Consider the following 16,467-nt stretch of genomic DNA (forward strand, 5'->3'; position numbering starts at 1 on the left):
TATTTTTATAGAAGTCGGACTTTGGTACTGGCCTGCAGTGACTACTGTTCTCAATCTCTGCCTCCTGGGTGATTGATGCACTTTTGGAGTCATTTTGATATAATGGTTCTCTCTGTGGTTTGGGCTTTGTGACGCTCTGGGTCAGTTACTTTTAGAAAATGGCCAGATGGTTTAGTTTATGTTTTTGACATAAATTAAGAAATCAGCATTTGTTTTTACTCAGGTTAAAGACAAAGACAAATTCTGTCTGATATTATCATTTTTTAATTATCTGAAACACTGAAGCAGGCAAAAAGGAAACAAAAGTTCATTACAGCTCTTCATCTCAGTATTAAATCTTCTCCTTAAGAAGTTTTAATAGTCATAATGTAACTAAATATGCAGGATGCACTTCTTTGCACATAATTTAACTCTATAAATACACATTCTGTATGTTATACAGATGTTTAAAGACTTTTTTTTAATTACATTTTGCTGTCTAACATTTGAACTCTTTCCATTTCTTGTTCCTGAACATGGCACATGTTTATGCTTGAATAAATAAATAAAGTTTCAATTGGAAGACAGCGTAGAAATGTCTGCAGTAAACAAACATCTCAACGTCATATTTTCAGAAAAACGGGGGGAAATGAGCAAAGTGGTTTAACTTACAATAAAAACAAACATTCCTCCACAGATCTGTTTGTTCTGGACATAAAATGAGTGGAAAAAGTCAAATAAAAGCCCCTGTAAGAGCTTCAAATATCATTTATTGATATTGACTTGGAGCTCTTCAAAAAGATTACAAGAAAATCTGTCTCCTTGGAGACAAAACAGAAAACAATGAGGGATTATTCAAGACTTTAACATGCTATTGTGTATTTTTTCTTGCCTAAGATTAAACTCTTGCTCTCATTTGCGCCTGGATGAAGTCATCTATCTCTCCTGCTGGGGATTGCTAAATATAAGTAGAACCAAAGCTGATCCATTCACGATGGAGCAGCTCCAACTCTCTGCTGTTTTCAGTTTTTCTCTAAAAATGCTGTCATCGAACAACCAATTCGGATCAAATGCTTATTCCTTAAAAGGACTTTTTGAGCCAGAATAAAATGTTTAGCTCATTTTGTAATCATGAAGAACCCAGAGGGGAAATTACTTATTGCAGACTGCTTGCTTGTGTGCTGCTTTTGTGGCCTGCTTATGGTAACACAGTTAAGTGCAATCATACTTGTTCAGTGCTGCTGCCTTTGGGAAAGCACAGTCAAATGACACTTTGGGGACAATGCAGCACAGACTTGCATAAGTCTCTAACTTTGGTTAGTGTCCCATATTCTTGTTGTAAGCAGTTAGTCTTTTAAGTTGTTGTAAAACAATAAAAAGGCTCTTATTTAAATACTTTTGTTTATTTTGGGCAATAATATTATTTACTACACGGAAGTTACTTTCACTTAACTCCACGTGCTTCTTACAGAATATGACCTCTGTTCCTTTACTAACGTCCTTCTCCAAAAATAAATGCCCTGTCATTATGGTTTGAGGTTCGATTGCTTTTGGTTTAAACAGATGACTTAATAGCCCTAATTTTTTTCTGGGACAACGAGCATTCCCAGTTAACTCTCTCTGCCTCTATGTGTGTGTGTGTGTTTTGTTTTTTGTTTTTTACCAGGTTTCAAAAGGAAAGAGTTCAGAGGTAAACTGGCAATCGCCATCACAGCCAACTTTATCAACAGGAACACAACTGCGGAGGCGAAAGTAGAGGAGATCAGCGGAGTGGCCTTCATTTTCAACCAGAAGTTCTTTCTTGACCTCAAAGAAGAGACAGGTAGGAAAGACAGAATATGAAATTTACAGATTAAATTGACATCATGACTTGATCTTGGAGGGCTGCACAGTGGCGCAGTTGGTAGAGCTGTTGCCTTGCAGCAAGAAGGTCCTGGGTTCGATTCCCGGCCGGGGATCTTTCTGCATGGAGTTTGCATGTTCTCCCTGTGCATGCGTGGGTTCTCTCCGGGTTCTCCGGCTTCCTCCCACAGTCCAAAAACATGACTGTCAGGTTAATTGGGCTCTCTAAATTCTCCCTAGGTGTGAGTGTGTGTGTGCATGGTTGTATGTCTTTGTGTTGCCCTGCGACAGACTGGCGACCTGTCCAGGGTGAACCCTGCCTCTCGCTCGGAACGCAGCTGGAGAGGAACCAGCAACCCTCCCGACCCCATTAGGGAAGATGGGTGTAAAGAAAATGGATGGATGGATGGACTTGATCTTGATAATGGCAGCAGTTGTCAAAATGTAACGTTTGTCTCTGGTTTCTCAGTTGTTGACTCTAGGTTGTCTTTATGACTTCTTATTGTGTTTTATAATGTAAAGCACTCTGAACTGCCTTGTTTCTGAATGTGCTTTACAAATAAACTTGATTGATTAAATACTGTTTAGCACAAATTAAACACCTGGTCCAAACTGGGTTGATCAGTAGTGTAGGTTTATTTTTAGCTAGTTTTGTGGTTTATTAGAAATGTATGGGATTCTGTAAATGGAAAATAATAATAATAATTAAAAAACCCCAACAAAAATAAAATAGAGATTTGAGAACTTTGAATGAACATCTTTGACTGATGAGTCTATCCAATCATATGATAACAATTATCCTTCAAAAGGGATTTTTTTTTGTGAACTGTAAGAGCGATAAGACGCTGTTATTTCTCTGCAGGCATTGATCTGGAGAACATCGTCTATTACAAAGATAACACACATTACTTTGTCATGACGGCAAAGAAACAGAGTCTGCTGGACAAAAAAGTTGTCCTCAATGTAAGTAAACCGTGTTTTCTTCTATATTCATTTTGATGGCGTTGTATTTGTTTTCAAGCATCGTAAAAACAGAACCAGAAAAACTGTTCTGTGGAGCTCCTTCAGTAGCAGAGCCGTGCTTGTCGCGTGTTCTGGCTGAATTTGCAAAGAGCAAACCGCTTTTCTTTAACAAGACAAAAGTCTGGGTGGTTTCCCCCTCCTTCACTGATAGCTCTCAGTAAACACAGGGAGAGGAGAGTTGTTATCACCTGTGGTCCACATGGGGAACAACTGCACTGACTTTGGCATGCCTGTGAAAAGTGTCTAACTTACCCAAAAGGTGTAAAAAAATCATGTTAGTGGTTTTGAAACTGTAGCCTTTTGAAACCATGGTACACTTTGAATGTGGAAACCTTGTGTCTGACACAAAGTTAAGACTTCCTTTTCTGGATTCTTCTCTTGTTCATTTCCATTTAAACAGGATTACATGGACACTCAGATGCTGCTGAGCAGCGAAAATGTCAACCAGGAAGCCCTTCTGAGCTACGCCCGAGAAGCTGCTGACTTTGGCACCAACTATCAACTTCCCACTCTCGATTACGCCATGAATCACTGCGGGCAGCCAGATGTGGCCATGTTTGACTTCACAAGCATGTATGCGTCTGAGAATGCCGCTCTGGTCAGGGAGAGATCCGGACACCAGCTGCTGGTGGCTCTAGTTGGTGACAGTCTGCTGGAGGTAAGGGAGGCCAAGGCAGACCAGACGCAGCACAATAGGCTGACTTCAGATGCTGAGAGCTTGAGAAATGCATTAAATTATAAGTACTTGAGTCTGAAATTATCTCTGCCAGATAAACTGGGGTGATGTCTCTAAAAATAGAGGGTGGGGTCTTTTATATGCCCCCCCTGTGAGTGGGTTACTTAATTTTTTTTACCTCAGTTAACCTTATTGTTGCCAGCAGATACATGTAGTTTTTTGTGCCGCTTTTCAGATGTTACAGTTGCCTGCGGGATCACGTACAGGAAGTCTGTCTGCTTTTACACGCAATGGTTATTAAACAATGTCTGAGATATCTACTGTGTGAAGTCAGATCTATGGTATGTGAAGCAAAACACAGCAACTACTGGAGAAGTAAAAGAACATTTTTAAAATTCAGACAAGCTTGAAAACGTAAAAATAAGATTTTACTCTTATCCTTTTTTTCCCATATCAATGGTATCATAATCCATCATTTTTTTGTGTGGTCATCAAATATGATTTATCCTCTTGAAACATCATTAACAAGTAACACCCAGTCATGCGTCCAGAGCATTTTTGTTTTGCATATTTCGATACTCTAAATCAAGCCCTCCTACTTCTCTACTACTTCTTAGAAATGTCAAAATGTCACTGAATGAACAAGTTGGAAAGTTGTTTTGTAATGTCTTTATATAGTATTTATGCATTTGCTTTGTCGCAGCCCTTCTGGCCAATGGGAACTGGTTGTGCCAGAGGTTTCCTGGCTGCGTTTGATACGGCCTGGATGGTAAAGAGCTGGGCTGAAGGCCGGACGGTTCTGGAAGTTCTGGCTGAAAGGTACATGCACAGTCTGTCTGAAAATTTCTCATGGTGTTTTTCACTATATCCAAGTTCACCTTTGCTTTATGAATACATTACTTTCTATGTATAATTTAGGGAGAGTATTTATCGACTTCTACCACAAACGACTCCTGAAAACATTGCCAAAAACTTTGACCAGTACACTATCGACCCTTCAACTCGATACCCCAACCTCAACTCCTCATGCGTTAGACCTCACCAAGTAAGCTCATTTTCTTCAACCTTAACTCTCCAAACATGGACATACTTTTACTATGATATGTCTTTTATTTTAGGTGCGTCACCTGTACGTCACTGGAGAGCTGAATTCCTGCTCCCTGGAGCGTGCTGCTACCATACGACGGCCCGTCAATCTCTACAGACGAGGTAGGTGTAAGAGGAGTCAACAAACTGGCAGCTGCTGACTCACCTCACTGTTATTCAGGGCGGTGATTTTACTGATAGGATTTACTCTCCTCTAGAGGGATTCTATTAGGAATGTTGAGATCATTTCTCTGTCTTTGTTTTGCTCCTATTTAAACATAGTTACACAATAATATGCATAAACTTTAGTCTAAGGAGTAATTACTTACAAAAGGCAGACAAACACACATTACAATAAGTTTCAGAAGATGAACAACACCTTCTTCAAACTTCATAAACAATCAGCTTCCGACACACACTCACCTCAGGATTCACTTCCTTATTTAAAAGCACTTTGTTCCTTTTACCCTGGTATTACGTAATTTTAGGATCTGTCTCTCTCTAACAAGTTCTTTTTTTTCCTTTTTTGATGTTTCTTCTACAGAGTCTGAGATCCGGCCATCGCGGCTCCTTTCCTGGTGCCAGAAACAGACCGAGGGCTACAGGAATGTCTCCATCACAGACTTGGCGTCGTCTTGGAGAAGTGGCATCGCCCTGTGTGCCCTCATTCACAGATTTAAACCCCAGCTGATGTACGTGGCACCAGCTTCGGCTGCGGTTTTAGACTTTACACCACTCATAAATTCGTATTGCACAGTTTGAAAAGCAGGCAAGCAATAATCTAACCACACCTTTTGTTTACTCAGATGATAAAGCTAAGCATGTTAAATTTCATTGGAAGTATCATGAGAAAGGCTTTCAAACCAAAGTGAGGAAATTGGAATTTATTGCTTCTAATATTCAAATGTTAATCAAATTAGTGCCATTGCAAGATTTTCTAATATCCTTATACTTGATTGGTAGAAATAGTTGGTTTGGAAGGGGCATTATTTTTTTATTTGTATGTTATCAGTGTAATTGATTAGAGTTTAATACCCAGAGATGTAAATACACAGCACTGACAATTGTGTAGGAATTATGATAAAATAAAAGGGTCAAAGAAGAGTAAGAAAATCATACAATATCATGTTGCAAAATGCAGATTTTGATAATATTGTGCAGCTCTAAATTCTGCTGCATGATCAGACCATTCCTGTAGCCCTCGTGGTTCTGCCTTAGTTCTTTTCAATTTATTCTAGAAATATACTGTTATTACTGAACCATTGCTGAACGAGTGCTAACATTAGAAAATAAGTGTTTAATTTTAGGGTTCAGAGGATTCAGAAGAATCACAGTCTACATGCTAAAGTACAAAACAAATCACAGTCTGTGGTATGTTGTTGCCAGAGAAGGTCGCAAAGAAAATCAACAAATAGCTGATTATCTTTGAGGTTTCATTTGTTGCAAAGCTTGCAAATTATGTGATCTTTTTTCCGCTCATTTAATTTTGCTTCCAAACTCTTGGCCTGTACAGTATGAAGGTTTATGTTTTTCTCAGATGAAAGTTTTCCTTAGTTTTGTATTTTAAAAAATTAGAACAAAGCAAAAAACCTACATGTTAAGAGCTTTTTCTGCTATTTTAACAACCCCCTTTCTGAGTCTAATTCTGGAACTGAGGGGAAAATCAGCTCCTTTATAACAAAACCCCCCAAAAAAACTGTACCGGTGTGACTGTAGTGCATTTACAAACCTAAATATATCCATGTGACTCTTTAATTATTGCCTTCATTCCTTGGCAGTTGCAGTTTTTGGTGGACCTATAAATTTCCAAGAACTTCTGGCATTCGTCCCATTTTTGTTCGCCTATCTGCAGACCTGTCAGCAGCACAGACGGCAGGGAGGGGAGCAGGTCCACACTGAAAAGAAAAAGACTCATGTTTGTGTGTGTTGCTGCTAGGTTACTGCTCGCTTCTTTGCATTTCTCCGCCTGCCGTCTACACACCATATTTGCACAAAACACATCAGAGTCTCTTTTTTTGTTTCTGTCACTGGTCATTTTTTGCAGCTTTAAACTTCTCATAAGACTGTAGGTTTAAGTAAAAATGTGCTTCTGTGTTAAACAAAGCCATTGTGCTCGCACTGACTCCCCATGTTAACGTTATCCAACCCTCACTCAGCGGTGGTCACCTGACGTGCAGAAATGAAGGATTTGCCAGCAAATAATTCCTTCAAAGAGTCTCTATTTCTTGCTGCCAAATTCCTGTCTGGTTATTCCTGGATGGACAAATGGATATTTAGGTCATAGGTAAATGGGTCACTGAAAGGACTGAGGGCCAAAGAGGAACCAAGAGTAGCAGGAAGATTTCTAAAACTCAAAGCATATTTTGGCAAAAGTTAAACTGTCTAAATGTTCTGTTTCTGTGTCATCAAGTATTTTAGCTTAATTTATTGTTTCTCCTTGTTGTTATCAGAGACTTTGACTCTTTAAATGAGGAAGATCACACTGCAAACCTCCAGCAAGCTTTCGACATCAGCGATCGGGAATTTGGGATTCGCCCGTTCACTTCTGCATTGGACCTGAGCGCTGGTGAGGAGCTGGACAAAACCAGGATGACTGCTTACCTGTCGAAGTTCTACGAGCTTTTCCGTGGGACTCCTCTGCCTCCGTCGGGTACGTGGTTCTGTTTTAGTTAGAATGCCCTGAAGTTTACATTCTTTTCACTCTTTTCTTTGTTTCTGTTCCCTAGTTTCTTCATTTGAAAAAGAAAATACATTTTACAGACTTTTAATAGTTTAATGTTCTGCAGTTCTGCCCTTTTAAGGTGTAGTGGCTTGAGAAGAATGTCATTGTGCAGTGAAACTAGGCAGTCAAGTACTCTGTGATTCTTGATTGCATGCATGTTTCAACAAAAGCGCTCTTTAAAGTAAAACATTTCTCTACACAAATACTGGCTCTCGTCCTATTTCTAAATTCAGTGTGCTTTGTAAAGGGAAAGCTTTTCTAATTTACTCTACTTCCCTGTGTTTCTTGCTACACAGCAGATTCCAGAAGAGTGGATGAAAACAATGAAGAATATCCCTCAGAGGAAGTCAAAGCTAATAATAATGATCTCAATCTTGCACTGACAAGGAAGCGAGTACCAAAGGTAACAGAGATGTTTAATCTGCTGTACTAAAAATAACTTTAGTTATGCTAATTTCTACTTTTTGTAATACATATTGATTTGTTTTATTCAGTGGTTCAGTGGCATTTAAACTTATCAGTTGTGCCTGTTTGACACTTGTTGGTTGATCCACTAAAGAAGAAAACCCTCTGAAAGGTCGTTCTGCATCTCAAACTGCATGCGGCGAAGCCAATAGTTGGTTTCTGCTCACATTTAAATGAGATATTGTGGATTCATCTGAGGGAAGCATTGACATATATTTTTATAAATTGCTTTCAGACCAATAACAACCAATTCTCAAATAAGTTAATGCCATATATTTACTTTGAAGCAGTTGATTGTAATTTCAACGCAGAAGAGAAAACCGCTTTGTACGTTACAAAGAAGAGATGAGAGATAAGTAGATGCCACTGGTTGAAATAATTCAGGCAATTCCTCCTTGCCAGGAACATTTTAGATATTGTAAAATCCTAAAATGAACCTTCATAATTATAAGGTTCATTATGTACGAACCTTATAATTACAAAACATAACAAGTGCAAGTGCTGTTAAAAGACTGCATATTTTTTACTCCAGCAACAAATCACAATTTAGTGCTGTACAGATTTGTTTTGTTTTGGTGAAACAAAAGAGGGGGTGAATAATTACTGTGTCTTAAATGTGTTCATGCACATTAAAAAGCATCTGGTGTGTTTGCTCAGTGCTTTTTGCTTTGTGAATGAGGCACTGCAGAAGGGTGTCATTTCTTCTCCGTTGTGCTCCGTTTTCAGGATGAGAAGAAGTCGGACGGTACAGACTCTATTTACAAAAGGAGGCGGAGATTCTTCTATCTGGATGAGGTTTGTTAACACAATGCTTGGTGTATGTGTGCACATGCACTTTGTTATTTTACTGTATTTCTGAGTGTTTTTTTCTGCTCTTCTTCAGGCCACTAACATGCGTAGTAATGGCTCATCAGTCCAACACGAACGGGAGCCCAAAGAAAACAAAGTTCGCTCAATGGCTTCGCAGCTACAGGCCAAGTTTGAAAACAAGAACAACTACACGTTTCAAAAAACACAGGTAAAGCACCACAACATGTCTGATGTGGTCCAATGTTTTTGCTGTTGTGTGGCTAATTTAAGTATTCAAGCATACATAGTTTTAAAAGTCATTCTAGGGAATCTGAACATCTGATATATATTTTCAAGTGTTTTAGACGTTTAAGGTTATTTTCTCATCTTGAACTCAGCTGCTTAATTGCAAAATCTTAAACTGTGCTCTGTTGTTTAAGTGTTAAAACTCTTATTTCTAGCATGACTCTTATCCTCTTTTTTTTCCTCTTTCCTGTACTTTTGCACTAACACTTCTCCAATCCTCCTCTAAACCCCATATAGTCAGACTGCGAGACAGTCTTGGTGCTCCCTAATCTTAATCAGATTGAGCTTCGGCCTGTTACGATCAGGTCTCCGGTCCCACCTAAGCCTTCCTCAATGACACAGGTAAATTTAAGTGGCACAACAGGCCCAAAAAAGTCTCTGACATGTTTTATTATGTTCACTCATCAGTACATAAAATCTAATATTTAGAATTATCTATTTGGATTTTTTTGTGATTGGAGAATAATCCCAAACAGAAAACAAAGACTTAATCAATTGTGGATTTTTGTCAGGTCAAAGGTTTCCACAATCAGAAAAAAATGTCCTGAAATACACCCCAAGGTTACACCCCACAGTTAAAACATTGGCAATCCATTTTGATTTTTGATCAGATTTTTTTAGATACAAAATCTAAAAAAATGTCTTAATTTCAATACATTTTTTGTGACTGTAGAGAACCACCTGCATGCTTTTTTTTCTTTAAATAATCAAGACACTCAGAGTAATTTTAGATGTGGATTTATAGGAACTTCTATGTGTACTATACCTTTCAGTTTGAAAAAAGTATCAGAAAGGCGGCTGAACAGTTAGCCAACCTTCCTCCAAAGACTCTGCCAAAACCCCAGCTCCATCCTCAGCCCCAGCATCCATTTTTAGTCGTGAAGCTCAGACATGTTGATCAAACTCTCACTGAGACGAAGCCCCAGCCTGAGCGTGAGAGTCCTGAGCCCCCCACATCTCCTCCGTCCTGCCGCTCTGCTATCTGTTTCATGACAAGAGTTCTGCATCGCCTCAGAGAGGTGGACGAACACGTATCTGAGGTGAACACTTTCTCCTGCTTTGCCTGTCTGTTTTTCTGCTCGGTGCTCTTCTTACATTGCTGCACGCTCCGATTCCCAAAAAGGCCCCAGAGTGAATGATGATTGTATATTATGTTCCCATTATACTTTTTGGCTTGTGTAACATGCAGTCAGATGAAGTCAACCCCAAATTATCCAGCTTTCCAGAAACGCAGAGCAGGCCAACAAACTTGGCTCGAGTTTGTTTTACTGTTACAGTTACAACAGCCAAATGCTTCTCATGTAAGCACATGTTGGCAGACTTTGAGTCATTACCTCTGTTTGCCTCTGTCGGTGCAATTTGTACCAGTGGAACCAGCATTTCTTCATTTGCTGTAACTAAAATATTTATGCAACCATTCCTCACAGGAAGAAAGCCAAGAAAACATTCCTTTTGAAAAATATGCAATGTTTTTTATTTTATTTTACTATTTTCTCCCTTTTTCAGCTTAAATTGTTATTGTAATGACTTCTTGCACACATGAAGAAGTGACTTTTTAAAATAAAATTTTTTCTATTCAATGCATTGATGATGTGCCAAGAGATAACTTTCGATCGTTTATCTGTTTTCAGTTGACGGATGCAGTATTTTTTCTCATCTTTTCTATTTAAACTTGTTTATCTGCTTTGTTAAAACATTATACTAGTAATAACTTCACAGCACATTGGGTTTATGAAAGCACAACTGTTATAATATTATTGAAAAGATCCTTATCAGTAACTCCTTCACAGAGCGAAACACATTTTATGGATTAAATATGCACACGATGATTTTCCAAGCTTTTACTTCTGTTAATTGTGATGATTTTCTGCTTACAGATAATGAAAACAGAGCATTTAAGATTAGAACACATTATATTTTAATTAATATAAACTTCGTATTCATGTTGGAAATTACTCTGAAACTCTGGATCTTGTTCCAAGCTCCAAAGTCACACAGAGTGACTGAGCTCTCTGTGATAGCCATGCCTTGCTTAGCACAGTGCCTGAAAGCAGTTAATAAAATAAAATAAAAAAATGATTGGTAAGAGATGCATGAGAAAATGTTACTTTAAGCAAGTGAGAGAAATATACATCAATTGTCTGTTCTGTGGGGGCCACAGTTCAACCACAAATTGAATTGTGGTTGTTAGTCACATAAAATTATGGGCCACATTTTGGACACCCATAGCATAATAACACAGCAGTTTCTTAGCTCACAATACAGCGATGGACATAATAAAAAGTTATATGTGAAAGTCTAGATGTCTTATATCTAGTTTGGTATGAAAGTTAATCAGATAAATATTTTCAATCAGAGTTGTTTTTAATAGCCAAAATGAATGGAAGGTTCATCTGACTATCTATTAGTTTTCTGCCTCTCTGATTTATATTTTTTTCATCCGATCACTACAGGAAACATAACGATTCCTGAAACAGAACATTACAGAACTCAGAGGAACTGTAGCTAACTCAACCAATGTGATCTGTGGTAGCCAATCTTTGTGTGAGGACTAAAATGAAAGTGATCAATATGTTGCTGAATGCAGAATAACTATTGTTTTCTTCTTGATGACATACACTCTTCAGGGCCACACAGGTGTTTGGAGTTAGTACTCTGTCTAGTTTGTTTGTGGGTGAATGTGAAAACTGTTGATTTTCCCTTTGTTATCTTGTAGAAAAAAGCTCAAACACAACAAGTTAGGGAGTTTCAGACAAAGAGCATAAAGGAAAAAGCTGTTCACCTTAGTGGCCTGTTCTCAGGAGACAGTCCTGACGTTCTCAAGGTGACTATCGTAAATTGTGTGAAGCCATGCTTGTTTTGAACACCAGCATGCATTTGTATGTTTTCTCACTTATGAATTAATTTTATCCACTCATATATATTTCCACGCAGCATGTGTTCACAATGTTTACATTCCTAAAACAACTTCAAAAAGGTCATATAATCTCGAGATGAGCAGTGTTGAATAAATGCATGTTTAAATAGAAGTATTGATGTGTCTGCATGACTGCTGTTTTATAATTGTCATATAAAAAATTACATGCAAAAATTCTGCTTTTCTTTGAGAGCTTGTTTTAAGTGCTCTTCCAGCTCCCCCTGTTTTTAATTACAAGCAGCCCTCAGAGGAGAAGCGTGTGGTGGCACTTTGTGGGTTTTTCTGCTCCGCCCAAACAGCCCTGTTTAACTGAACAGCCAGATGTTGGAGAGAAGCCCCACCATCAGCTATAATCCCGAAATTCATGTCAGCATCAGATCTGAAACCTGCAGAGCCATGGAGCATCCTCCAATGGCCGAACTCTCTTCTTTAATCAAGTACGTCAGCGGCTCAAATAATGTGAAATAATTGCTTACTTCTGTTTTCCAGGGAGGTTCGGTAAGAAGGACGTTTTCCCAGTCGGCTGACAAGTGCTACTCTTGCTCCAAGCGTGTTTACATGGTTGAGAGGGTCTGTGCCGAGGGGTTCTATTTCCACCGGGAATGTTTCCGGTGTTCCACCTGCAACTGTTCTCTCCCACAGGGAGCGCATGCGTTCAACTCAGAAGAAGGTACCTGTCTGTGTGTATTTTTTCATGTTCATCATGACCAACTTTCTTTAACCGTTATTTTTTTATTTATTTATTTTTTCAAACTTTTGCAGGGAAACTCTACTGCAAACTTCATTTTCACCAGCGCAACAATGGGACAAATCTGCGAAGGACTTTTTCTCTACCTCCAGTGAGCACAACGTTAATCAATTTTTATTTTTTAATTTTTTAACATTAGCATGGTAAAATGACCCAACATCTCTGTACGTCTTCCTTGCTCAGAATCGGAATCGAGCTCAGGATCAAATAGCTGCAGACGGAGAAAGCTCCCAGTCCAGCAGATCGGCAGAGCTGGAGAGCCCGCCTGCGGCAGGTACCTGCACTTCGTTCATAAAGAAAAAGCTGAACTGGTCGCTGAGTGTGACGCGCGCCGTCTGTAACGCCCCCTGGTATCTGTCTCACCGCGCTCGCAGCGCAGCACAGGCCCTCGCCGGCCACCTAAGAGACAACGCCCATGACTACACGTTACTGTACGAGCTACTGAGCATGAGCTTACCCCTGTTGTTTGTTTTACAAGAGGTTCTGCTCCAGTTGCACACTGAGACCGTTCCTGATGAGCCGAGCACCTTGCAACCTGTACTGCTTTGGCTGCAAGAGCAGATCGGGCACAGGCTCATCTAGTTTCTCAACAGGGCAAAAAAACTGTTTTAATTTTCTCCCTCTTACCACTGGTGCACACTGATTGAATTGCTATCATTACTTGTACATGCATGGAAGCAGGATTTTGATGTTTACTCATTTGTGAAAGCATTGGATGCATCTGTGCATCTGCCAAAGAGGAGAAAACCGACCAGTTATGAGGTGAGCAAATGCATTAAATGGTTTGAAATCAGAATCAGTAGATTGTAGTCATTAGACTGATTTAGTCCTATCACCGTTACTGTAGATTTGCTCTAGTTAATAGCTGTTTCTGAGTCTTGTGGTTAGAGATATGACTCATGAACTCTATGCACTTTATTTTGGAGAATTGTTTTGTCTACGTAGCGATAAACTGTCACCTTGGACAAAAAAGTCCACTCTCATGTTAGCAGCCATCACAGTTTTATTCAAAATAAACGTATTATTTCGAGATGCTGGCAGAGCTGTGTTTTACTGACACTGTGGTAATTCTCTGTTTGATCTTATGAATTGTTTTCATTCATTTTAGTTTTTCATGAATATCACCAAAGAGTCTACCACTGTCGTTAACTTTGGGGAGTGTTTTGCTTTATTTTGCTGCCATCTACTGGTGCCTCAAAAGATGGCAGCCGAACAAGTTTTTCCCCTATTTTATGTTATTTTATTTTTGATTACCATTTTTAACACCCCCATGTGTTTAATATGGTCAGATTTACTTTGATCTGAATGCACACTGTAAAGTGTTTGAATGTCTTTGCCATTTTTTTTTTTTCAAAGCATGTTGTTGGATAATCAACTGCAAACCTCTCTGACTGGAACCAACCAGCTGCTTCCTATAAAAGTACGCAGTCTAATGACGCTCACAGGGCTCTTTAGATTTAGTTTCACATGTAGAGATTTATTTGAAAATGATTGCTGACATCCAATGCATCTTCTAAAGTGTTTACGGCGTGGTAAAATTTTATGTTTCGCTACGAGCTTTATAATATTTTGAATCTGCAGCTGAATGTCTTGTTTACTGTTCAAGAGGAAAACATCAGTGTTTCAAAATGCCAAAGGACTTTTGTAAGCAGACAAACTGGACTTGTATAAAATATAACTTATACATCTTCATCGCAAATGAATCTTTACGTATCTGTGTTGGCTCATTGTGAAAGTCGATATCTTTTTTGCATAAACGTAAAATTCTTGTGTACGTTCAGGTGTTTTGTTGTTGTCCTTATTCCGATGTCAGTGTTTCAGCACCTGTTTATCTCCTTTTATCACTCAGCCGACGACTTTTATGAAGCATTTGAAGCACACGGATGGTTAGAAGAAATTACATTTTGAAGGTGATTCCCTGCATGACCACATGGTTTGTGCTGTGAACACTTCATTGTTGCAGTGTCTAATATGAGTGACAAACTGGGAAGATTGGTTTCTCTAAAATCATGTCTGATGTGTGGCTTCTGTGTTTCCAGTGTTTTATCAGTCCTTGATTTGTCTGAGGAAGCTGCTTATGCTTAGCCTGACTTGAGACTTTGACACTCACAAGGTGTGACTTGTTCTAAACCAGATTTTCCCACATCTTTTATGATTACTGTCTAGTTCCAAGTAACACCGCCTGCTAGGAGTTCTTAATGATTTTTCCCCATTCGCTTCACTTTGAGAAGTTTCCAATAATGCGACAATGTAAACAAATGACTATGTTGGCTGTTTAGTGCTGGCTACCAATTTAATTGTTTGTAATTACCCTCCAAAAACTGACACCAAAATTTAAAGCTGGAGAATTCAACTGAAGGACCTTCTTAAGTCAGAATTTAAAGTTTGGAAACTGAGGTGTTCCTCACTAACCCTAAACTGTTTTGTGTTTTTGTTTTCCTGCCCTTCTGATGGTTTGTTTCTCATTAAATCAGTGGCAAACCCCTCTAGCAATGTTTGTGACTACAGATTCCTTTGCTGTTTGCTAACTAAATTGAATATTACAGAAACAACAATATTTTTTTATCGCATTTGTTTTGAAAATCAGAATATTCAGTGATCACTATCAACTCATTACAAGTCAAGAATCTTTGTTCTTCACAGTGACTTGATGATTTTGGGCAAAAGCACTAAATGGTAGAACAATAGATTCATGACACATAATTTTCCCTCGGTTATTTAAATCACTCATCTACATCTAATGGTTGTCATATATATCAATTCATAAACATATATATTCATCTTTGTAAGACCTCAACTAATAATTGGCCATTTAATTCTAAAAGCTGCAATGTAAATGACACAAATTTTCACTCTGAGGAAGAGGGAAAGTTTATAAAATTACTTTTTTTATGTTTTAATAAGACTTTCTAAAAAAACAATACAATTCTTTCTGTATGTATTTAGTTTGCAAAATAAAACCAAAACATTTAACAGTGTACATTCTCTGTTGAATTGTATATATATTTTTTGCCTCCTACATTTAGGAGCTGCTGAAGAAGAGACGTGTATCTTGTGGCTCCCAGGACTGCAAGTTACAACTTAAACTTCATTATTTCTCATTGCTGATAATTTGATTTTATAGCAACGTTAAACTGTCTGTTAGTAATCTGTTCATGTGCTCATCATCACTGTATGGATGTTTTTGTTGGACTGCTTTGACCTAGTATTGTACATCACATGGTGGCTCTTTTTATCAAATAACATTATATTTAACAGCATAGGCTGTTATATTTTTTTTTTTTCTTGACCAAAATTAACAAGACAATTCTTCATGCATCAATTAAAAAAAAAAATTCAAATCAGTGTCAAAAATGGTGTGTTCTCCGCGTTCCTCGCTTGCAGTCACTCTGTCTGTCAAATTTGTGCAAAACTCTGAACATAATGAGCATAAAAATAAGGACAATGTGTGGTAAGAGAAGCTGTATCAGTGAGACAAGCAAACACTGGATAATAAAAGTTATAATATTCTAAGTTTTTGTCTCTCTTTTAAAAATAAAAAAATAAAAAAATTCCCAACTTAAAATCAAAATCCACTTCTGTTTTGAATACTGTTCAGAAATGCACAAAAAGCTCCAGGGTTGAACCTTCACTGACTTTCCACAGCATATAAAGTCACTTTTGTATTGTTCGTAGAAAAAAAAAGTCCTTGACTTTGAAAAGAGATGATGTGCTATATGAGTGAGAGTTTTGTCAATTAATTTTGTTGCAACAAGAAAAACTAATTCTTCAAAATTGGATTTATTTACCTTTTGCTGGCATCAGCTCATTTTTATTTGCTTATTTGGCACATAGATCAATGAGGAACTATTGTTTTTTCAGGATGAAACATAAAAAATCATTCACTGGTCTGCAGGAAATCCAAACTCAATACC

The 16,467-nt window shown here is 38.2% G+C and overlaps 1 protein-coding gene across 9 annotated transcripts in view; it reads left to right on the forward strand.

Moving 5' to 3' along the window:
- Positions 1-15,894, forward strand: part of mical2a (microtubule associated monooxygenase, calponin and LIM domain containing 2a) — a 36,001-nt gene extending 20,107 nt beyond the window's left edge. Inside the window, exons 6-24 of one of the 9 annotated variants that reach the window (XM_044099676.1) lie at positions 1,646-1,801; positions 2,684-2,784; positions 3,245-3,502; positions 4,224-4,339; positions 4,439-4,565; positions 4,639-4,729; positions 5,151-5,298; positions 7,057-7,256; positions 7,625-7,731; positions 8,520-8,588; positions 8,677-8,811; positions 9,126-9,230; positions 9,662-9,928; positions 11,605-11,712; positions 12,295-12,475; positions 12,568-12,644; positions 12,737-12,827; positions 14,403-14,463; positions 15,580-15,894. In XM_044099676.1, coding sequence (XP_043955611.1) covers positions 1,646-1,801; positions 2,684-2,784; positions 3,245-3,502; positions 4,224-4,339; positions 4,439-4,565; positions 4,639-4,729; positions 5,151-5,298; positions 7,057-7,256; positions 7,625-7,731; positions 8,520-8,588; positions 8,677-8,811; positions 9,126-9,230; positions 9,662-9,928; positions 11,605-11,712; positions 12,295-12,475; positions 12,568-12,644; positions 12,737-12,827; positions 14,403-14,461 — 2,396 coding nt within the window. In that variant the 3' untranslated portion in view covers positions 14,462-14,463; positions 15,580-15,894. Of the gene's footprint in view, positions 1-1,645; positions 1,802-2,683; positions 2,785-3,244; positions 3,503-4,223; positions 4,340-4,438; positions 4,566-4,638; positions 4,730-5,150; positions 5,299-7,056; positions 7,257-7,624; positions 7,732-8,519; positions 8,589-8,676; positions 8,812-9,125; positions 9,231-9,661; positions 9,929-11,604; positions 11,713-12,294; positions 12,476-12,567; positions 12,645-12,736 lie in introns of all 9 variants that reach the window. The other 8 variants (XM_044099684.1, XM_044099650.1, XM_044099659.1 and 5 more) reach the window with 8 other exon arrangements.
- The last annotated feature ends 573 nt before the right edge of the window (positions 15,895-16,467 follow it).

Source organism: Gambusia affinis, linkage group LG02 (genome assembly GCF_019740435.1).
Source record: "Gambusia affinis linkage group LG02, SWU_Gaff_1.0, whole genome shotgun sequence".
NCBI classification, from domain to species: Eukaryota; Metazoa; Chordata; class Actinopteri; order Cyprinodontiformes; family Poeciliidae; genus Gambusia; species Gambusia affinis.